Here is a 24,359-nt window from a genome sequence, read left to right as displayed (position 1 = left end):
CTTCTCCTGTGACTTCTTTGGATCTGAATTTGCTTCTCTCTTCACTTTAGAAACTGCAGTTTGAACCCATTAAGTACATTCCAGTCTTTACCCTCTTCTACAAGGTGGTGTTTCTTGTGGTCACTATCTCTTCAAGGCAAGTGTGTGAACTGGTGGCGCAAGGAACCCTCTTTCTGGTTTTTGCACAGGGACAAGATGGTGTTGCAATCCACAGCTTCCTTCTTGCCTAAGGCAGGTCAAAGATAATACAATTTTCTCTCTTTTCAACATGAGTGGAGGGAAAGAAAAATGCTTGATTCACCCATCACCACAGTCATTGTTGATGGAGAATGCCTCCCACAGAGCTATTGTGTTCTGCCAGTAGGGAGCCTTCCTGGCCAACAGAAGGTAATGGTCACTGCTAGTGGCAATGATCGAATGCAAAAAATCAGACAGGCGGGTTGCACTGAATCTAAAGTCGATCAGTGGATCAACTTCAGTACAACCAGCCTGCTTATGGATGGACTGAATCTCAGCAGGTTTCATAGTTTCATAGTTAGTAAGGTTGAATAAAGACACCAGTCCATCCAGTTCAACCTGAGTAAGTGTCTACAATTGTCCCTTTCCCTGTACATTGCTACACCCACATCAGTCCCTACCCTCAAGGAGCCCACTCCTGAACCAGCCGGGATTCGATCCATTTATAGCCGGCTTACTGTAATTGCTTAAATTTTTCACCCTAACCAGGACATCTGTCTGGCTCCAGTTCACCAAAAGGAAATTTCCCTCTATTGTCCGGATGTGGTTTGCACAGATTATTTGTCAGCCACTGCTCCATTTATAAAGACTGATTCCCCTTTTGTCATGTCAGATGGATGCCCCATCTTATAGTTGAGCCACCATGATCAAACCTAAGGGTTCAAGGATCAAATTCCACCCCTTAGGCCCCTTTCACACGGGCGGCTGTTCTGCCGCTGTTAAAAACATGTTTTGTTATTTTGAAATTCAGAGAATCCTGGCACAGCGTTCACTTGCAGTTGTACATTGCGTTTAGCTGCGTTTAGCTGCGTCTGCGTTTGGAAAATTCTTGCCATTTCTGATGTGCTTCCTATTGTTTTTCTTTCCTTGTTGCCGCTGCTATCTGCAGGAGAAATAGTACACTGCGATTACCTGCGGTTATGTGCTTATAGCTGCGCTACATCGCACCTGGACGCATACAATTCTATTTTTTCTATTCGCACCGAACCGCATGTAACAAAATCGCGGCTAAACGCTGTGTGTGAATGGGGCCATAGGAAAGCATTGTGTGCTTTTAGCTGCGGTAGAAAACTAGAAAATCCGCAGCTAAAAGCACCATTCTATCCGTCCGTGTGAAAGGGGCCTTACTGTCAAAACACACTCTATATCTATGGTTGCTTCTTCGCTTGTATGGCATCAGGCAACTGTTTCCTAAGATTTACAAGGCTGCTACCTGGTCTTCTGTTCACATGTTCTGTAAGTTCTACTAGGTGTTTTTTTGGGCTTCATCTAATAGCAGTTTCAAGTGTAAGGTCCTTCAGTGGCTGTTGGAGCTGCTGGCAGTCCCCAGTTTTTTGGGTTTTTTTTCCTCAAGAATGTTACCGTTTGTTTGCTGTGTTGCCTATCCCTCAGTTGGTGTGCTTTTGAATGTTCCTATGGTTTAGGACTGTGCCTGTCAATAGATTACAGACAAATATGATTTCTGTACAGTTCCCACTCCTCTATGTTTATGTTCTCGGTATTGCCTTGCTACAAAACTGAGGCATGCTAGTAGTAGTAGTAGTAGTAGTAGTAGTAGGTGGGGATATCCTAGATCCAGGATATGCAATTATTGTACCTCCAGCTGTTGCAGAACTACAAGTCCCATGAGGCATAGCAAGACTCTGACAGCCACAAGCATGACACCCAGAGGCATGATGGGAGTTGTAGTTTTTTCAACAGCTGGAGGTCCGCTAATTGCCTATCCCTGTCCTAGATTGATCTAAAGTTTGTTTGCTAGTGTCAAATTCTTCTGTAGGCAGCAGTTTAACCGGGAAATTTAAGGCTTCCTGTGTCCTACGATAGACTCCAAGAAAAGAGTGAATAGAATCCTATTTTACATCATTAAACTGATATATATTAACCAGTTCCCGACCGGCGCACGCCGATGTACGTCGGCAGAATGGCACGGGCAGGCATATTGGCGTACAGGTACGTCCATTTTTAAATGCCGCCCTGCCATCACGTGCGCGCCGCTGGAAGAACGCAGAACAGGGAGATGCTGTTTACAACGGCATCTCCCTGTTCAGCCGCCCCGTGAGATGATCGGGGGTATCCCCGCGACGATCTAGTCCGTGGGACCCGGCTCGCACGTGATGGCAGGGCGGCATTTAAAAATGGACGTACCTGTACGCCAATATGCCTGCCCGTGCCATTCTGCCAACGTACATCGGCGTGTGCCTGTCAGGAACTGGTTAAGGGGGTGTGGCAGGGGGGTGTCCTATGCCTACATACTTTTGCTAAAAGGTGTCCCTCGTTCACATCTCAAAAAGTTGGTAGGTATGGTTTATTGATATTAATTAATTTATTTTTACTCTGTATTCCAGAGGCGGGGTTTTTCTATTTTATTTTGAACATGTGACCAGCCGCCGAGGACTAGAAGCTCGCAGGCGAAGCATTTTCCCTGAAACCCTCTGACCAGAATGTACAGAGATAGAAGCTGCAGGAGGAAAACTGCAGCATGCTGTATTTTAAACCTTGAAGCACATAGCAAAGATAAGAACACGTGTATTAAATCTAAATAAAGGTATGTGTGTATGAGTTGGATATACAGAAAACCACCCCAAACCTGCACAAATGGCAAAAATGTATATGCAATAATAGTGACAAATGAGAGCAGCTCATTGTAAATAAGGCTAAGTGAAGAAAAATCGATTAAAAATGAATTCATTTGAATCGCGCTCTCTCAAGAAAAAAGCCTAAAGTGCAAGTGCTAAAAGTGCATCGAACAATGTCAGCAAACACATAATGTATAAAAAATATTTGTATAAAGTCCAAAATGATATATCTATTCAGTGTCCAATATAAGTGAATAATCAATATATTACATGTGACAGGAAGATTCACATGCAATATATTAATTATTCACTTATATTGGTATTTAAAATAAAATCTTTCATTTTCCATGCTGGAATATGCAAATGGGTCTCTTTTCTATCTTTTTTTGATCCATTTTGAATCCATTTTTTTTTTTTTTTTATCTAGAAGAAGAAAGGACGTCTTTTTTCTGATGTGCAGAAAAGTAACAATGTGGCATTTACCATCCTTGTAACCTTTAATTGTCTGTGCGGCGCGCTGACTCAGGGACGTCTCTACGCCAATCGAGACACCAATTTTGCCTTTATTCAATTACATTATTCAAATCAATGGACTGCATGACATTCTAGCATCATTTTTAGCAGGCTTTTCATGCTTCCAATCTTCTAGCAGCTACTAAATAATGTTCCCTGGACCTACTTCTGCAGAATTTTCCTTACAAGAAGGGGATGGACCAGGTTAAAGGAGAACAAATAGAAGGACAAAAATGTAAATGCCAAACACTTCTCTAAATCTAGAGAGCAAGTCTTCTCTGTACTGGACTGCAGATTGGGAGAGGCCTTCATTGGGTGTGTACATCAGAGGCTGGTGACGATGACACATCTTATTGGATCCATCATTGGGGACCCCACAGGGGCTAAAGAGAAGATCTCGTTGGTGCTGTAATACATCATGATAAAGCATCCCACTGGTCGGTAGTGGGACACCACTGCAGCTGTGAATCACCAGTCTTGACTCCCAGATAAGGTGCCATGGGGGTCACATAATGGATAGTTAATAAGGATTTAGGAAGAGATGCATGGGATTTTTCCATATTCAGCCATAGGGAGGCTTTAAAGTGCATCGAAACCCAAAACCAATAAATTAAAATATAGCACCTTACTAATCTTTAGATGAGGTGGCTGCATTTGTTTTCCTTTTTCAAGTAAAGGACCTGTTTGTGATAGACTCACCCAGGACAGAGGCTTTTTATACACTTGAGAAAGACATTCCCATCAGACATCAGATTACTCTAACAATACAAACTGCACACAGGAATATAATTAAAACATTATTATGACTCAGAGGTTTGACCTTCCAGGTCAGACTTGCCGTCTCCTAGCTCACAAACTACAATACACATTATCATAAGTATAAATACAGAACACCTTCAGACAATAGCAGAGTTAAGTAGCACAAACAACAATGGATAAAAGATCCTTAGGCGGCTCACTAGACCTACTTACAATAAACACATTATGGCATCGGACCCCAGACAGGTGGCTTGCTGATGACATCAACATCAGCTATGAGTCCCAAGCTGGCAGAGACCATCATGGCCTCCTTAATAATGTCCTTTTGCATTACGTAACAGAACATCTTCACAAATGCTTGCAGCACCTGCAAATGCCAGGTCTGATAGTCGGTAGTCAAGAGGCCAGCTTTCAGTCCCATCCAGGGGTCAAGTCCTGGGGAAAAAAGTGTGGGAACTCCCACCCAAGATCCACTCCCCCACCAAAAAAAAATAAAAAAATGATACGCTCATATGCACGAACACTTCAAAAGTGGTATTTTTCATCCAATTTTCGTATTGTGTGTATGAAGCTTAACTGTTAGTTCATAAAAAAAAACAATCCTCAATAAACATAAATATGGTAATTCTCTGAATAATCAGCATTCATTCAATTGTGCTTCCATGCAAATGTGAACATCATGTTCTGATCTTTATTGGGGATGTTATTTTGTATATAGAGTGTTTATGTGGTGAGTTTACACTTTTCATTGAACAGAGTTTGGATAACACAGGGTTAAACGGAAAGGTCATAAATGAACTGCACATTATCTGGACAGAATGCTTGGGGAGATAGTGATGTGTTCCTGCTTAGGAGATGTATGTTAGCTTGGGGGGGCTGCAAACTCTGCAGGGGCTCCAACACACACTCGCTGCTATTCCAACCCTTCACATATTTCCACATAAACTTCCCTCCTGGCATTAAACTTTGCCAGGTATTGTGCTCAGCTTACCACCCCAAACTGATGTTCCTCCCTCAGCTCACCTCTCTCCCTGCATGTCCTGTGAGCAGAATAGCTGCGCTCCTCCTCTGGGGTCTCTCATCATATGGCACTGAAGATAGAGGAGGGGGGGTATTCAGCGGGACACACAGAGCAAGTATGCAGGAGACTGGGGAGGGGGGGAGATGAGGAGACAGAAAATCAGGAGGGGCCGACGGGGAGGAGCGCATCGCAAAAGGTCTAACTAAATACAATCTCTTAGCAGCAGGGACCTGATCTACCCGTCAGCTAGCTGTGATTGACAGGTAGATCGAAGTGGAAGCTGTCATGGGGCCCCCTACTGGCAATGCCTGAATGGTCAGGTGTGCGGCACTTACTATTGTGAGCTGTGTCGGCGGCTGCTGGTGTAGCACCTCCCACACAGCTCACATACTTCAAAGTCTTGCAGGACGCGGCTGCTAATGGGAACTGAGTTCCTGTTGTGGAAAAAGTACAGGAACTCCGTTCCCATGCGTTCCCGCAGGACTTGAGCCCTGGTCCCATCCAAAAACCTCCGTCCCGGGTAAGTCTATCACACTGTTCATCAAGTGAAGAAAATACCTTTTGGTCCTGCCAGTAATGCAGTGTCCTTGTCACCTCCCATGAGCTGAAAAGGCATCAAAAACTATTAATCCCATCAACTATCATCTAATGGAGATGTTTGAAGTCCAGCCTGTGGGAGAACTATGGTTTCCTACATAGATACAGTGGACAAGCAAGTGAAACTTTGAAGGGACAGAACGTCTGTTATTTGTAGGATCACCAAGTACAAATAAAGGAAAAAAAGAAAAGAAATGCTGCCACCAATCTAATGAGTCCATGGACGTCCTCCCAGAATGTTGCTCTCGTGCTCCCCCGGAAATATCCATGACCTGGTATCACGGTAAATGGCCGCTGGAAGCAGCGATTTACAACATGATCGCTCGTCAAATGATGGAGCGATCACTTGTAAACAAACCAGCTTCATGTAATGCCCCCGGTTCCTCCCTCCCCTCTCTGTACCGATCTGTACAGTGCGGGGGGAGAGGGGGAGAGATCGTTTGTAGCAGCGCTGTGGGCTGGATCTGTAGTGCCCACAGCGCTGCTCAGTGCCCATACTCTGCAGTACTTTGCCCATACTCTGCAATAATCTGCAATATTTTGCAATAATCTGCAATACTTGCCAATACTCTGCCAGTACTCTGCAATAAATTTTAACAGAAACAAATAATTATTATTATTTTTTTTATTTTTTTTACAGAATTTTAAGTCTTTTTTGATTTATAGCACAAAAAATAAAAAACCCAGTGGTGTTTAAATACCACCAAAAGAAAATTCTATTTGTGTGAAAAAAGGACAAATATTTCATATGGGTACAGTGTTGCATGACTGAGTAATTGTCATTCAAAGTGTGAGAGCACCGAAAGCTGAAAATTGGTCTGGTTAGGAACGGGGTTTAAAGCGGTTGTATACCCGCTGATGTGTTTTTTTTTCCTACCTGCAAAGGAAAAGGCACAATGAGCTAGTATGCACCGCATACTAGCTCATTATGAAATATTTACCTTAGAACAAAGCTCCGACATTTGGTCCGATCCACGCCGAGGGAGCTGACATGTTCCCTCTGCATTTCTTCTGGGTATCGCGGCTCAGGCGCTGTGAGTGGCCAGAGCCGCGATATCGTCACTCCCGTGCATGCTGCAGTCAGCGGCACATTGCGAGGGGAATATCTCCTAAACCGTACAGGTTAAGGAGATATTTTTTTTTACCTACAGGTAAGCCTTATTATAGGCTTTCCTGTAGGTAAAAGTGCCAAAAAGGACTATACAACCACTTTAAGTGTCCAGTGGTTAAAGCGGGAGTTCCGCCGTTTTGTTTTTTTTAAAAGCCAGCAGCTACAAATACTAACCTGCCAGCAGCTACAGGACACTAACCTGCCCAGCGCGCCCGCAATGTCGGCACCCGAAGCCGATCTCTGGATCGTGTCTCGGGTGCTGCCGCCGCCATCTTGGGTATGGGAATCAGGAAGTGGAGCCTTGCGACTTCATTTCCCAGTTCCTTACTGCGCATGCGCGAGTCGCGCTGCGCAAGAAGGATGGTCCCCGCTGTCTCTGGGATCTGTGTGTTTCCCAGCAGACAGCGGGGGACCTGCGGAAAGGGGCATAGATTCTGCGGAAAGGGGTGTAGATTCTGCGGATATCTATGCCGGAAATGGGTGCAGATACCTGCACTGTACAGGTACCTGCACCCCCCTCCCCCCTGAAAGGTGCCAATTGTGGTGCCGGAGCGGGGGAGGGTTCCAATGAGCGGAAGCTCCACTTTAGGGTGGAGCTCTGCTTTAAAGGGGTGTGGCAAGGGGTGTGTCCTATGCCTGCATGCTTTTGCCAATAGGTGTCCCTCATTCCCATTTCAAAAAGTTGGGAGGTATGCCTGTGACACCCAATCATCATAACAGGAAGTGAGTGGAAATCTCAGTGGGGACATTTACAGCCTGAACAAAGTTCTAAACCTTCTATGCTCCATTTTAAAATAGATAACACAGGCTCTTAAAAAATAGAAGAATGCAGAAAACTGCATAGTGCCAAAATGCGTGTGAATAAATAAAATAATTAATGACACAGAATGCTCCGTGCCTTTCTTGTGCAGTCTTAAAGTGGTTGTAAACCCTTACAAACCACTTTGACCTACAGGTAAGCCTAGATTAAAGGGGTTGTAAAGGTTCGTTTTTTATTTTCTAAATAGGTTCCTATAAGCTAGTGCATTGTTGGTTCACTTACCTTTCCCTTCGATTTCCCTTACAAATGTTTTTTTTCTTTGTTTTCTTTGTCTGAATTTCTCACTTCCTGTTCCTCCTCAGTAAGCTGTTCTGGCTGACTAACCACCAGCTCGGATGATGGTGAGAAGTTTACTGAGGAGAAACAGGAAGTGAGATATTCAGACAAAGAAAAAAAACATTTAGAAGGGAAATCGAAGGAAAAGGTAAGTGAACCAACAATGCACTAGCTTAGAGGAACCTATGTAGAAAATAAAAAATGGACCTTTACAACCCCTTTAAGGCTTACCTGTAGGTCCAAGAAATATCTCCTAAACCTACACAGTTTAGGAGATGTTTCCAAAAAGACAGCCACCTCTGTCTACGGCGCATGCGCAGGAGTGACGTCATCGCTACTCTGGCGAATCATAGCTCTGGAGCAGCGAGACCCGGAAGTCACTCCGGGATACATGGCAGCGGCAGACATGAAGACGGAGGACCGCTTCGGGGGCTTTGTTCTCAGGAAAGTTACTCATAATGAGCTAGTATGCTATGCATACTAGCTCATTATGCCTTTGCCTTGCAGGTTGCTTTCCCCCCCCATGGGTTTACAACCACTTTAAGCCTCATACACACTATCAGATTCTCTGCTGATTTTTGTCTTCAGATTTACCAAAACCATATAATATGAGGTCAGACCTTAGGAGTTTCAATGTGTATGCAATCAGGCCGGCCCTTCCACTACATGGTTTTGGTAAATCTGAAGACACAAATCAGCAGAAAATCTGATAGTGTGTATGGGGAGCTTTAGCGTAGAAAGAACTATGGATGGATTTGATAGTTTCAGAGGTTTTTCCTTTCCTCCATGAAGGCGGGGGCACAATACAGATGTCTTCATCCAGCAAATTGCATTTTGGTTTCCTTCTTGGAGAAAGGGACGGGCAGATTGCTGGACTGTAAAGGGAGTGAATACATTTCTCAGACAAACTGCAGACCCATCAGAGACCATTGAAGCCACCATCACATGCAAAAAAACAAAAGGCCTGAAAGATGACTCGGGAGCGGGGCAGTCACCCTTTGTCCACAGTACCAAGAAGGCGCTGAATGGCATTGTGGTCTGACCTGGCTGCCGGCATATCCTGTTACCAGAGATAACAAGGAGATAAGAAACCTGATGCGGTGTAAGTCTGCCTTTGCTGGCAGTGCCATGTGACAGGCGGCTAAGGAGGAGCTGTCACTGGGACAAAATACCGACATCTGCACTATATATGCAGCATAGGATCTAGTGACATCGGCACTGTATAGAAAGGTACCGCCATACACATGCAATGACAGCTGACAGCTTTGAGCAGTGTTGTTGACAGAATGAAAACAATCTTATCCAGAACTTTAAGCCCCTTGCGCATTGGGGCGGTGCGGGCGTCGACAGGATGAATTAGAGCGAAGACTGCGAGCCAGGCCTTCTCATCCACATCAGTGCCTGACCTCACAAATGCGCTTCTAGAATTATGGACAAACACTCCCATAGACACATCTCCTAAACCTTGTGGACGGCCTTCCCAGAAGATTTGAAGCTGTTATAGCTGCAAAGGGTGGGGCCAACTCAATATTCAACCCTACAGACTAATGCTGCGTACACACGACCGGACTTTTTGACAGCAAAGGTCAGACGGAACGAGTCCGTCGGACAATTCGATCGTGTGTGGGCTCCATCGGACCTTTGCTTGCCAAAAATCCGGTGGACTATAGAAATAGAACATGTTTTAAATTTTCCCACCGGAACTTTGCCGGACCGAGAAATCCGTTCATGTGTACGCGAGGGCAGCTATTGGCTACTGGCTATGAACGTCCTTATTCTAGTCCGGTCGTACGTCATCACGTTCGAATCCGTCGGACTTTGGTGCGATTGTGTGTGGCCAAGTCCGTTCATTCGGAAAGTCCGTCGGAACTCCGCCGAAAGTCCGTCGGACCTAGTCCCTCAAAGTCCGGTCGTGTGTACGCGGCATAAGACTCGGATACCATTAAAGATCACGTGCGTGTAAAGGCGGGTGTCCCAATACTTTTGGTAATCTAGTGTATAATCAAAATCTTATCCCCAGTAATGTAAAATAAAAACTGCCTACCTTAGAATTGCAGAACTCTTCTGATGAAATGCTTATTACAGAAATCTTAAGGATATCATGGAAGAATCATTATTATTGGGCATCAGTCTGGGCAGAAAAGCAGTTACCGAAGCAAAAGACGAGATTTCTCGGAAGTCTACAAAGTGAGTACTGTTGCCATGGTTGAAAGGTTTCTCTTAAATCTAATATGAAATGGAGACTGGCAAAACAATGGGCGTTCTGTTGCAGGCTTGACAGATGAACAGCCAACCCAATCAAAGGGCTGGTCAACGGAAGGCAACTGCTTAAAGCCCCTGAAGCGCTATTATAAATAAAATCGAGACAACTCATTATTTATTAGAAAAGAAATTCCTCCTAGACAGGAGAAGAGTGCTGTATTCTATGCTACTATTCTATGACAGTATGAAGCACCACGTGCCACAGTCAGCTGGCACACAAGGAGTTAACAAACAATGTCTAACCAACCAAATTATAGGGGAAATGCGCCAACTGCGCGTCCACAGAGAGCTGTTAGTGGACTCCGATGCTCAGAGAGGGGTCATTAAACTGAAGTCCTGTGACAATCGGGCACTAATTGTGCCATCTCCCAATGTATTCTGGGACCACTTAAAGGGTACCACACACTCGGTGAATGGCACGGTCACAATCTTAGCCTGACCTTCATACACCGAGCAAATGAAGGACAAACACAACTGCTTTTACTTGGCGGGGGTTAGATATTAACAGTGGCGTCACTAGGGTTGGTGTCACCTGGTGCGGTAAAATATGGTGTCACCACCCCCCCCCCCCCTCCTGCCTAGGCTGCCTGCACCCTGCAGGCAGCGCATGGTCACGGGGCGCACCCAAAACCAGCCCCTGTAAATTATAGCATAGTGTGGTATAGTGACAGGTTAGGGTAGTATAGAGTGGTATAGTGGCAGGTTGGGGTGGTATGGGGTAGGTTGGATTGGTATATTGGCAGGTTGCGGTGGTACAGGGCAGTTTGGGGGTGGTGCAGGACAGGTTGGGGTGGTATTGGGCAGGTTGGGGGTGGTATAGGGAAGGTTGGGGGTGGCAAAGGGCAGGTTGGGGTGACGCAGGTAAGGGTATTATGGAGTGGTATAGTGGCAGGTTGGGGTGGTATGGGGTAGGCTGGATTGGTATATTGGCAGGTTGGGCTGGTACAGGGCAGTTTGGGGGTGGTACAGGGCAGGTTGGGGATGGTATTGGGCAGGTTGGGGGTGGTATAAGGCAGGTTGGGGGTGGCAAAGGGCAGGTTGGGGGTGACGCAGGTAAGGGTATTATAGAGTGGTATAATAGCAGGTTGGGGTGGTATGGGGTAGGTTGGATTGGTATATTGGCAGGTTGGGCTGGTACAGGGCAGTTTGGGGGTGGTACAGGGAAGGTTGGGGTTGGTACAGGGCAGGTTGGGGTGGTATTGGGCAGGTTGGGGTGGCAAAGGGCAGGTTGGGGTGACGCAGGTAAGGGTATTATAGAGTGGTATAGTGGCAGGTTGGGGTGGTATGGGGTAGGTTGGATTGGTATATTGGCAGTTTGGGGGTGGTACAGAGCAGTTTGGGGGTGGTACAGGGCAGGTTGGGGTGGTATTGGGCAGGTTGGGGGTGGTATAGGGCAGGTTGGGGCTGGCAAAGGGCAGGTTGGGGTGACGCAGGTAAGGGTATTATAGAGTGGTATAGTGGCAGGTTGGGGTGGTATGGGGTAGGTTGGATTGGTATATTGGCAGGTTGGGCTTGTACAGGGCAGTTTGGGGGTGGTACAGGGCAGGTTGGGGTTGGTACAGGGCAGGTTGGGGTGACGCAGGTAAGGGTATTATAGAGTGGTATAGTGCCAGGTTGGGGTGGCATATTCAGGTTAATGGGATTCAATTATTGTAAAATTCATTGTGTATAGTTTGGACACATGGAGGCTGTCACATTTACACTTTACATACAAATGCTTCTTGTGTAATAGTTCTACATAGTGGCTGTGCTTTTCTATTCCTCTGATTTATAATAACTGACTTTTCAAGGAGGTAAATGCAAACCTGTATATGAAAAAGAATAAAGGAAATATGGTACAGCAAACCTGTAACAAAGAGGCAACATTGTAGTAAAAATGACCTTTACTTAGTCATCACAATAATAATAATTATTGCGTACTCTCTTTGAAAACAATATTATTTCCCTGTAATATAGGGGAGTATTCCAGATATTTATGCCCCATACACACGATCGGATTTCCCGATGGAAAATGTGCGATCGGATCATGTTGTCGGAAAAAAACCCAACCGTGTGTGGGCTCCATCTGACTTTTTCCGTCAGATTTTCCGACGCACAAAGTTTGAGAGCAGGATTTAAACTTTTTACGACAACAAAATCTGATCGCATAAATTCCGATCGTGTGTAGACAATTCCGACGGACAAAGTGCCACGCATGCTCAGAATAAACGAAGAGACGAAAGCTTTTGGCTACTGGCCCCGTTTATAGTCCCCGCGTACGTGTTTGACGTCACCTCGTTCAGAACGATCGGATTTTCCGTCAAGTTTCGGCCAAAATCCGTTGGAAAAAAAAAAAAACGATGGATTTTGTTGTCGGAATGTCCGACCGTGTGTATGGGGCATAACGGTTTCTATATTGCCTGCAGATTATTCTTGAACCTCTTCTAACAGCTCTAAGTGCTGGTTCACATTTATGCCCTGTGAATTCGGTGCAAATTTAAAGAGGTACACAGTGCGAATCTGCATTGCGATTTCTGCTTGCTATGTGCGATTTCTATGCAAATTTAGTGCAAATTTTTGAGGGGAGTGGTCACATCTGCGATTTTTTTTTTTTTTGTATAAAACCTAGGCAAAAAAAAGAAAAAAAAAAATGGCAGTTATGTGAACACTGGACTGTGATTTCAATCTGGTCCCAAGTCTGTGGAGATGAAATTCGCACCGCACTAAACTCGCACAGGACCCTTTTTTGAACCGATCAAATTCACACCGCAAATATGGGACCAGCCCTCATTGGAAATAATGCTTTTTTACATGAAATGTGAATCTATGCTTTTCGGATCGCAACTTATTGGCATAGAATTCACATAAGTGTGAACCGGCACTAAGACCCCTTTCACACTGGGGCGTTTTTCGGGCGTTTTTCGGGTGCTTTAGCGTTAAAAAAAAGTGCCTGTAAAGCGCTTGAAAGAAGCCGCAACTGCAATCTCAATGTAAAAGCCCGAGTGCTTTCACACTGAGATCCCTTTCACACTGGGGCGTTTTTCAGGTGCTTTCGTTTTAAAAAAAAGCAGCTTCTTTGCAGCGCTTTTGGAGCGGTGAATACAACGCTCCTAAAGCACCCCTTCCCATTGAAATCAATGGGAAGCGCCTGAAAAGCGTCCGAAAAGCGATATTGGCAGCAGCGTTTTGTGGGCGCTTTTAACCCTTTATTTGGCCACTAGCAGGGGTTAAAAGCACCCCAATAACGCTCGAAAAACGCTGGTAAAGCGCTGCTAGTTTAAGCGGCGCTTTTACGAGCGCTGACATTGTGAAAGGGCTCTTAAAGCACTCAGGCTTTCACATTGGGATTGCAGATGAGGCTTCTTTCAAGCGCTTTACAGGCGCTTTTTTTAACGCTAAAGCGCATGAAAAACGCCTGAAAAACGCCCCAGTGTGAAAGGGGGTCTAAGACAAGTAATGCCGCGTACACACGAGTGGACTTTGAGGGACTAGGTCCGACGGTCTTTCCGATGGACTTTCGGTGGAGTCCCAACGGACTTTCCGAACGAACGGACTTGGACACACACAATCACACCAAAGTCCAATGGATTCGAACGTGATGACGTACGACCGGACTAGGATAAGGAAGTTCATAGCCAGTAGCCAATAGCTGCCCTAACGTCGGTTTTCATCCGTCAGACTAGCATACAGACAAATGGATTTCTCCATAGGAGCTGGGTCCGGAGAAAAAAAATGGAAACATGTTCTATTTCTAAAGTCTGTCAGATTTCTGGACAGCAAAGGTCCGATGGAGTCCACACACAATCGAATTGTCCGACAGATTCGCTCTGTCGGAGCTTTGCTGTCGAAAAGTCCGGTCGTGTGTATGTGGCATTAGATTCAGGTTAATCAATCAATGTTGCTGAGTTCCCTGGTTTTTCCTGCTTGCCAGTAGGTTGGGCAGCTGAAACAGGGCAGTATGACTTTATTGCTTATACCTCACAGTTTAGCAGAAACAGTATACAAATTTGTTATAGTGTCTCTCACACACCAACAATCAATCAATACTGCTGAGTGACTTTTATTGCTTAAGAAGATCACAAGCTGACTGACTTAAGTGGACAGCTTTACAGTCCTTGATACGTAACTTAACTAATATTCATCTCCTTACATCTATATGTGCTTAAAGTTGCTCTGTCACTAAAATCAAGCTCTGAATAAAAGGTTTTCCTGCACCAAGGATAGCAAATACGTATTTTTCTCTTGCTGCCTGGAAATACCCCTGTAAAAGAAATTGCTGCCTAAAGACTCTTCTGAAACTGACACTTCTGAGAGTGTCAGATTCCTGCTCCCCCTGCTGCACTAAATGGTTCATCTCACCTTCCCCTACCTTAGTACTGTGTCCTGTAAGGTCAGTGGGAGAAACCACTGAGGAGAGCGGGGGAACCAGAAGATTCACACCTCTTAAGCTGGCCATACCCCTATAGATTATCTGCAGATTTTCTATAGTTAGATGGAAAAAGTGCAACAGATTTTTCCATGTTCGCTAAACTGTGTGGATGGAGGAATCTTCCACTTTTTCCATCTAACCATAGAAAATCTGCAGATAATCTATAGGTGTATGGCCAGCTTTAGGAAGAGTCTACAGGTGATGATTTACTTCATAATGCCCCGTACACACGATTGGAATTCTCGTCGGAAAAAGCTCTGATGGTTTTCCAGACGGAATTCCGACGGAATTCGGCTCAAGCTGTCTTGCCTACACACGGTCACATCAAATTCCGTTCGTTCATAACGCGGTGACGTACAACACGTACGACGTGACTAGAAAAAGGAAGTTCAATAGCCAGTAGCCAATAGTTTCCGTCTCGTAGTTGAATCTGAGCATGCGTGATTTTTTTGGCGTGTCGGAATTGCATACACACGATCGGAATTACCGATAGAACGTTTTTCCGTCGGGAAAATTGAGAACATGCTATCGATTTTTGGCTGGCGGAAATTCGGACAGCTAAATTCCGATGGAGCGTACACACGGCCGCATTTTCCGATGAAAAGCTCTCATCGTCCTTTTTCTGGCCGGAATTCCGATCGTGTGTACGCGGCATAAGGGTCCTTTCACACGGGGCGGATCAGTTCTGATCCGCCCCGTGGATGTCCGTTTGCTCAGCGGGGATCACTCCGCCGATCCCCGCTGAGCAGGGAGATGACAGGTCTGTCTCCGCACACTGTGCAGGGACGGACCTGTCACAGCGCCGCTCTCCCCTATGGGAGATCGGATGACGACGGACCGCAGTGCCCGTCGTCATCCGATCCGATCCGCAGACGGATGGAAAAATAGCTTTTTCCTCCGTCACACTTTTTCGGATCGGAGCGGGTCGGATGTCAGCGGACATGTCACCGCTGACATCCGACGCTCCATAGAGCTCTATGGAGCACCCGTTCAGGTCCGCCTGAAAAACTGACAGGCGGGCCTGAACGGGACGTCGGTGTGAAAGGGGCCTAAGAGTGTCAGATTCCTGTTCCCCCTGCTGCACTAAATGGTGCATCTCACCTTCCCCTACCTTAGCACTGTGTCCTGTAGGGTCAGTGGGAGAAACTACTGAGGGGAGCGGGGGGAACCAGAAGATTTACACCTCTAAGCCCTTGTACACACGGTCGGAGATTCCAACGGAATGTGTCTGATCGGACCGTTTTGTCGGATATTCCGACTGTGTGTGGTCTCCATCAGACTGTTTCCGTCGCAGTATCCGACGGACCAAGTTTTCCAAAAATTTGGTAAAATTTTCCGACAAAATGCTCCGATCAGACATACTCCGATTATGTGTAGAGAATTCCGATCGGACAAAGTGCCACGCATGCTCAGATCAAATTCCTACATCAAAGCTATTGGCTACTAGCCTGAACGTAGTCCCGTCGTGACGAAATTACGTCATCATGTCGGATTTTCCGACAGCTTTGTCCGACCGTGTGTATGAGACAGTTTCCGACGGATTTGCTTGTCGTAATCTCCAACCGTGTGTACAAGGGCTTAGGAAGAGTCTGCAGGTGATGATTTACTTCATTAAAGTTCGGCAAGCATGCAATAAAGCTTGGATATATACAGTATATTTATATATACTGTGCACTGTATGTATACAATTTTTCAGAAATGCTCTACTTTTAGTCCCCGATTGTCCAGTCAGTGACTTTTCCTAGGCTGAAATGATGCCGTCAGTCTTTTAAAGGCAGTAGTAATCTTTTCATCAGTCTTCTCTCCCCAGTGATCACTCAGACTGCACAATGTAACTTTTGCAGCAAGTCATAGGGTGAAAAGCTAAAGCAGGGGGCTAATCCCTGTCCGACATCTGTGTGCACAGCCAAGAACTGCACAGGCACCAGGATTTACATAACCGTGTAATCTCTTAGCCAGCATCTGACCCTGAATGACGCCTGAGCAAAGATGGCTCTGTCCTTATAGAGAGAAAAGCAGATGAAAGCATTGTCAAGGGAGTTCTGTAATTTGTGTGAGAGGTAGCAAATACCTGGATACACGTTACTTTGTATACACGCACTAACAGGAAAAATATGTATGGTGCTAGGTTCACTTTAGCAATAAGAAAAATGTGAGCCAAAAGTAACACTGCGCTATCCAAATAAAGCTGCTAACACGCTAAAAATTGATATTTTAGCTCAAATTCAGTAAAAAAAAAAAAACATATAAAGTGTAGCGCTGTATACAAAATAACAATGCGTGATTCTATATAAAAATTTAACTTATACTTGAAATACTATGTATATATATAATATAAATATATATATGTATAAAATATAATAATATGATTTCTGTTGATCTACACCTCAAAGGAGTATTTTCAATATCAATATGTATTGGTGCTTATTAACATCTATATCAATAAGTGCGTGAACAATGTGTATAAAATAACACTCAAAAGAACTAAAAACAAACAGTCCTTTATAAAGTAAAGTCCCAAATATAAAGTGAAGGTTTTGAAAGGGCAATCCAATTTTGATTCAGCCGAACCACCACCCAGGTGACGATACCACCACCTTGATAGATGTAGGCTTACCGGATGGTGTTGACACAAATGAACATATATTCTAAAGGCCCGTACACACGATCAGACTTTTTGACAACAAACATGCAAATTAGCTGTTTTGGAGCAACATCCGACCGTGTGCACGCTCCATCGGACAAACTTTTTTGGTTTTCATCTGACTTTTGTTGGCTGTGCGAACGGACAAACTTTCTGGCAACAAAAGTCCGATGGAGCAAAGTCTGATCGTGTGTACAGAAAACCAGAGGACTTTTGTACAAAGTACAAACAGGCATGCTCAGAACCAATGCAAAAGATCAGACAACAATACAGAAGTTGACCAAAGGTGGCGGTAAAGAGCAGAAAAACCACGTGATTTGGTGAAAGTTGGCTGAAAAAATCCTGCCGTGTGTATGCAATACAAGTTCTCAGCTGACGCCCTTTGTACAAAAATCCAAGGGAAAGTTTGCACAAAGTCCTATCGTGTGTATGAGGCTTTAGGGTCATGCGTGCTTATCATTCTGGTTGTGGGGAACACAAAAGTTGGTCAACCTCAGTGTGGAAAATGCCTTCCTTCAACTCCTTGGACATAGTTTCATGGTTAGTAAGGTTGAATAAAGACACCAGTCCATCCAGTTCAACCTGAGTGAGTGTATACAATTGTCCCTATCCCTGTACATTGCACACTCACATCAGTCCCTACCCTAAAGGAGTCCACAATCCAAGGTCCCCATTCATATACTAGGGCCAATTTTGGACAGAAGCCAATTAACCTACCTGCATGTCTTTGGAGACATACTCGATCCTTTAGGGCCGGTTCACACAGCGAGGCGCGGCGAGGCGTCTCCGACTTACCTCGCCGCGACCTGCGGGGAGCTCAGCGGCGACTTGCAGAGGACTTCTGTATAGAAGTCAATGCAAGTCGCCCCCGAAGTCGCCCCGAAGTAGTACAGGAACCTTTTTTCTGAGTCGGAGCGACTCGAGTCGCTCCTCTCAGAACGGTTCCATTGTACAGAACGGGGGCGACTTGCGGGAGCGAGGCGAGGCGAGCCGTGTCGCCTCGCCTCGCCTCGCTGTGTGAACCGGCCCTAAGACTCAAAAAAGATCTCCGACACCAGCCGAAATACACATAGGGCAAGAGAATATGGCCAAATTGCCTGATACCGTTTCAAAAAATATTTATTTAAAAATAGTAACAAACCTACATTTGTATAGTTACTCAAGCGTTTATCAATAAAAAATAGGCAGTAGCAGAGTCCTCCCTAACTTTAAAGCGGGGTTCCACCCTAAAGTGGAACTTCCGCTCATCGGAACCCTCCCCCCCTCCGGTGTCACAATTGGCACCTTTCAGTGGGGAGGGGGGTGCAGATACCTGTCTTTCTATTTTGGTATGTTTTTTTATTTATTTTTTTCTCTCCTTTAAGACAAATAACCAGGGCTATCCCAGGTTAAGGAAAAAAATATATATAATAGTGAATATAAGGAAATATGGTAATGTAATAGAAGAAATTAAGCACGATTAAATTATGAATGGCATGGTGTTAAACATAAGATGTAGGTGTGTAAGTGTATAGATATGGAAAACTGTATCACTATATTATGAAAATAAAGAATAAAAAAAAAAAAAAAAAAGACAGGTATTTACACCCACTTCCGGGCATACACTCCCACGGGAGTCTATGCCTCTTCCTGTCCCTGCGCGCTGTCTGCTGGGACACACACGGGTCCCAGAGACAGCGCGGACAATTCCTATTGCGCTGCGAGGCTCGCGCATGCGCAGTAGGGAACCGGGAAGTGAAGCCGCAATGCTTCACTTCCTGATTCCCTCACCTAGAATGGCGGCGGCAGCAGCCGAGAGCCGAGCGATCGATCGGCCTCGGCTTGCCGACATCGCTGGATCCTGGGACAGGTAAGTGTCCATTTATTAAAAGTCAGCAGCTGCAGTATTTGTAGCTGCTGGCTTTTAATATTTTTTTTTTCACAGTGAAATCCCTCTTTAACTACTGCCCCCACTTTAGCAACAGTAAAAGTTTTAGAATTAGAAAGTAAAAGTTTTGGCAGTTCTGTATTCCTTTGAAGCCAGCATAGTACATCCCGTAATTTCCCTTGGGACAAACGAATGAGCTGCACCATCAGCACTGCCCGGTCATGGAGTGTCAATGCATTTAACTAAAGCAGGTCTTCAACTGCCCACAAGGGGACAACGGTCTGCATGTGCGTTAATGGTCGGCCATCATCCCTGCATCTTTGATATTTCATAATTGATGAAGATGGTATGGGCTGTACCTACACCCTGGCTTTTGTTTTGTAACTCCTTTACGTGCCAGTTGGTCACCTCAACGTCGGTGAAATCAAGCCAGTAGGCTGTGATCCAGCAGAATGAAGGGAATTGGCGCCAGAAATGCTCTGGCTGCCTACAAATCAGGTTTAGCGGGAAGGCTGGTCTTTTAGTGAGGTTCATCAGATAACACGTGTAGATATATATAGGATGTGACCGCAGCTACTAATCCTCCTCCTCCACCATCGGCATCCCTGCGATCTACGATGTTTGATTACAAGCCACAAAATCTGGTCAAATAAAACAATTTTTAAAGCAGAAGTGTGACCAGCATTATTTGTAGAGTAGATGCAAAGGTACAAAATATCCCCCTTTAGCCCTTGTACACACGGGTCGGACATTCTGACAACCAAATCCGTTGGATTTTGTCCGACGGATTTGGTCCGACAGATTTTGTCCGAAACTGTTGTATACACACGGTCGGACAAAGATGTCGGAAAATCCGATCGTTCAGAACGTGGTGACGTTATTTCATTACGACGGGACTACGTTCAGGCTAGTAGCCAATAGCTTTGGTGTAGGAATTTGATCTGAGCATGCGTGGCACTTTGTCCGATCGGAATTCTCAACACATGATCGGACAAAGTCCGATCGGATCATGTTGTCGGAAAATTTTATAGCCAAGCTCTAAGCCCTTGTACACACGGTCGGAGATTCCGTCGGAATGTGTCCTATCGGACCGTTTTGTCGGATATTCCGACTGTGTGTGGTATGCATCGGACTGTTTCCGTCTGAATATCCGTCGGACCAAGTTTTCCAACTTGCCGGAAATATTTTCCGACAAACTGGTCCGATCGGACATACTCCGATCATGTGTAGAGAATTCCGATTGGACAAAGTGCCACGCATGCGCAGATCAAATTCCTACATCAAAGCTATTGGCTACTAGCCTGAACGTAGTCCCATCGTAACTAAATAACGTCACCACGTTCTGAAAGATCGGATTTTTCGACAACTTTGTCCGACCGTGTGTATGCAACAGTTTCGGACAAGATCCGACGGACAAAATCCGACGGATTTGGTTGTCGGAATCTCCGACCGTGTGTACAAGGGCTAAAACTTGGTCCGTCGGATACTCCGACGGAAACAGTCCGATGGAGCCCACACACGGTTCGGATTATCCGACAACGCGGTCCTATCGGACATTGTCCATCGGAATGTCCAACCGTGTGTACAAGGGCTTCCACGTATAATAATATTAGACCATTAGGTCAAGCTGCACCCATTTAAAGCCATGTTATATTGACCAGAAACCTGACAAAGGGGAAATAACAATAGTTAATCTCTCAAAGCTCTCATGGGAAGTTGTGCCACCAGTCTTTTCCTTCCCAGGCAACCCGCTCTATAGCCTTCTGCTAGGAAAAGGTCTGTCGTGGGACAATGGAATACAAAGGACTTTTAGGACATCATGGGAGAGCTACGATTTATAACTCTTGGCACCTTTAATAGAGAGGCACAGAGCAAACGATGGCGATTTTGGAAGTTTTGTAAGAAAAGACAATTTTATAGCGTTCTTACCTGGAGCCCCTTGGAGAGGGGGCAGAATAGCACCAAGTGCACAAACCTTCGTAGCTTCCTCATCCTCGTAAATCATGGGCACTTTTCCAATGGTAAGATGTTAGGGCATAGATCCCTTTCAGATGGCCTCTATGGGGGGAGACTCAAGGGTAATAATCCATAGTTTGCTCAAAAAAAAAAAAGAAATCTTTGAAATTGGTGTGGTGCCCAAGTCTCGAGGAAGCTCAGGGTTTACTTTGCTTGCCTTAACTGTTCCACATGGAAGAATCCTCCTTTGGCCATTCTCAGGCTTTGGACCCTGCTTACACTGGGGGGGGGGGAGGTTGCAGGAGGTGAACCCCTCTTCTTTGTATCCTTAGCAAGGCCCCCCCTTAGCGCTCCTTTTCACAGTGCCGACCGATGAGGCTGTCTGTATTCAATGCACACAGAGGGGGGATGTTTATCTCTGGCTAGTCAGGGGGGCTCCGCGTCCCCCTCTCAGACGTTTGCTGGATTTAGTTCTCTTATTGCTTGCGAAAGGATTGTAGTTCTTTTCAGAATCTTCCCATGGAGAGATTTCCAGTTTGAGGGTAGCCGGTGGTCACTGTGGACTGGCTGGCAAGATCTGCTCTTTCTGCTCAAATATCCCTTCTTGGTGCTGTAATGAATAAGAGGGGGGCTACTCCAAAAACGATTTCTCTCTACGAATGTGACCCACTGAAAAAAAAGCTCAGTTTTCCTGTTTCTGGATCATTTAGGGCACCCCAATTATTTCCTTTTTCTCTCTGATCTATCCCAAGTCACGGGAATGCCTGTTTCCTACCAAGTCATTCGATTTCCTTCTTCATACACAGGGCACCCTGTATTCTCTGATTCATAGCTCTACCCATCAACCTTTTTCATTGATGTCCCAGCCTCGGGCATATTGACCGCCCTCCCCTGTAAACTCCCCGCTGACCCTCTACACCTTCTTCTGTTAACCCTAACAAAGCCCTGTCAAGCTTTGCTGACCCACGGTAACGTTCCTATACCCTGTACACCCCTGCTTATACCCCCAGTACCCACCTTCTCCTCATGCAGGACATTTTATAATTCCTCCTTACCCAGCAAGCCTTATATGCCCTTCTCCTCACTGAGAACACTCCATATAACAGCTTCTCACCCAGGACCCCTTGAATTGCCCCTTTGCTCCTCACCTAGGACACGCTGGAAGCCCACAGATAGTTAAAATCCCCCTTTTATTCACCAAGCTTACCTAAGACACCCTAAATACCCCCTCTTCCTAACACGTATTGCCTCTACACCCCCTCTGATCACTTAGCGCACCCTCCAATTTCACCATTAGCCCACCTAACACACACACACTGCTCTCATCCCCCCCCCCAGCTCCTATGTATGCAGCCAGTGATGGTCCTCAGCTCAGCAGCTCCATGATGATTGCAGCCCCCTCCTCCTCCTCTACTCTCCTCCCCTGTTTGATAACAATGATGATGATGATGATGGAGATGATCTCTATTACAACCGGTCCAGTGCCGCTCTCTATCGCCGGTGGTGGGTGTCTTCTCCCCGGTCTCCAGCTGGATGCTCTGCACACTGCTGCACCAGCTCCATCCTCCTAGACACACACTGCTCTGCTTCTTAAAGGGGAGGATTTGTGTCTGCCGACAATAAACCAATTACAGGAGGAGGAGCAGGTGCAGGCTGTGCATCTCCAGCCTTCGGATGCTGCAGAACCTCTTTCTAGCCAGGAGGAGCTCACACTGTGCACCTTCAGATGCCATGTAACCTCTTTCCTATCACACAGCTGCCAGTCACTGTGCCAGGGGACCTTCTTACAAATAATATAGATTTCTGATTATTTTGCATTAGAGTCCCATTATAGTATTAGAAATGTTACTACATTTTATTTAGCATTAGCTCCCCCTTTGCATGTTATTTCACTTTTTTTTTTTTTTTTTTTTTTTAACATATCAAGATACAAAAAATAAAAATACAAATAAAATGCAGTAAATGTCACGCTATTTTTTTTTTTTACCTTTGCAGATGCTTTTGAATAAGCCCATAAGGGTTATATCTATCGGTTTGGAACACCCACATTTTACATCTCCATTCTGCAATGTTCGTTATTTACTTTGCTCTAAAACGTGACTTGCGCGCGCTTGTAGTACTTATTATCAGTGCCTTATCTGTGTGCCTTTGTGTTATACCTCCTGCCTGCGTAGCGGGACTTTACATGAATTCGCAATGAAGGTCAATGTGGTCAATGTTGCTGTAAGCCCTTGTACACACGGTCGGACATTCCGACGGAAAATGTCCGATCGGACCGTGTTGTCTGATAATCCGACCGCGTGTGGGCTCCATCGGACTGTTTCCGTCGGAATATCCGACGGACCAAGTTTTCCAGCTTGGCTATAAAATTTTCCGACAACATGATCCGATCGGACTTTGTCCGATCATGTGTAGAGAATTCCGATCGGACAAAGTGCCACGCATGCTCAGATCAAATTCCTACACCAAAGCTATTGGCTACTAGCCTGAACGTAGTCCCGTCCTAACGAAATAACGTCATCACGTTCTGAACGATCGGATTTTCCGACAACTTTGTCCGACCGTGTGTATGCAACAGTTTCGGACAAAATCCGTCGGAAAAAATCTGACAGATTTGGTTGTTGGAATGTCCGACCGTGTGTACAAGGGCTTAGAATACCATAACAGCAACATTGACCACGTTGCCGTTATGGTATTCTAAAACATCTAACAAAAATTAAAACAGAGAATGTGGTAAATGTAATGTGCTATGTTCTCACCTTCTCTGCAGAGGATAGGTGTTTTATTTTGCTGTCATTATATAATCCATGATGGTCATTACAATAACACTCCCAGTGTATCAGTCAGGTGTTTTCTAGGTAACACCAAGGATGGGGGTGGCCCTCTTGGGGTAGATTGATGTTTGGACATGCTATATACTGTATATGTACTACACTATATAGTTACATAGTTAGTAAGGTTGAATAAAGACACCAGTCCATCCAGTTCAACCTGAGTGAGGTGTCTACAATTGTCCCTATCCCTGTACATTGCACACTCACATCGGTCCCTACCCTCAAGGAGCCCACGATCCAAGGTCCCCATTCATATACTAGGGCCAATTTTGGACAGAAGCCAATTAACCTACCTGCATGTCTTTGGAGTGTGGGAGGAAACCGGAGTACCCGGAGGAAACCCACACAGGCACAGGGAGAACATGCAAACTCCAGGCAGGTAGTGTGGTTGGGATTTGAACCAGCGACCCTTCTTACTGCGAGGTGAGAGTGCTAACCACTACTGTGCCACCCGTACTATGTCTTTGGTAATCTGTGA

General features: G+C 45.4%; 1 protein-coding gene across 1 annotated transcript in view; it reads right to left on the bottom strand.

Annotated features, from left to right (window-relative positions):
• DIPK1B (divergent protein kinase domain 1B) overlaps window positions 1-22,639 on the bottom strand; it is a 154,734-nt gene extending 132,095 nt beyond the window's left edge. The window contains exon 1 of the mRNA XM_077468299.1: window positions 21,021-22,639. Within this exon, the coding sequence (XP_077324425.1) occupies window positions 21,021-21,083 (63 nt within the window). The 5' untranslated portion in view covers window positions 21,084-22,639. The remainder of the gene's footprint in view (window positions 1-21,020) is intronic.
• Between the last annotated feature and the right edge of the window lie 1,720 nt (window positions 22,640-24,359).

Source organism: Lithobates pipiens, unplaced genomic scaffold (genome assembly GCF_037356315.1).
Source record: "Lithobates pipiens isolate NorthernLeopardFrog02 unplaced genomic scaffold, aLitPip1_a1.2 Scaffold_11, whole genome shotgun sequence".
Lineage (NCBI taxonomy): Eukaryota > Metazoa > Chordata > Amphibia > Anura > Ranidae > Lithobates > Lithobates pipiens.
Note: the sequence above shows the minus strand (reverse complement) of the source record. Positions and strands in the feature narration are given on the sequence as shown.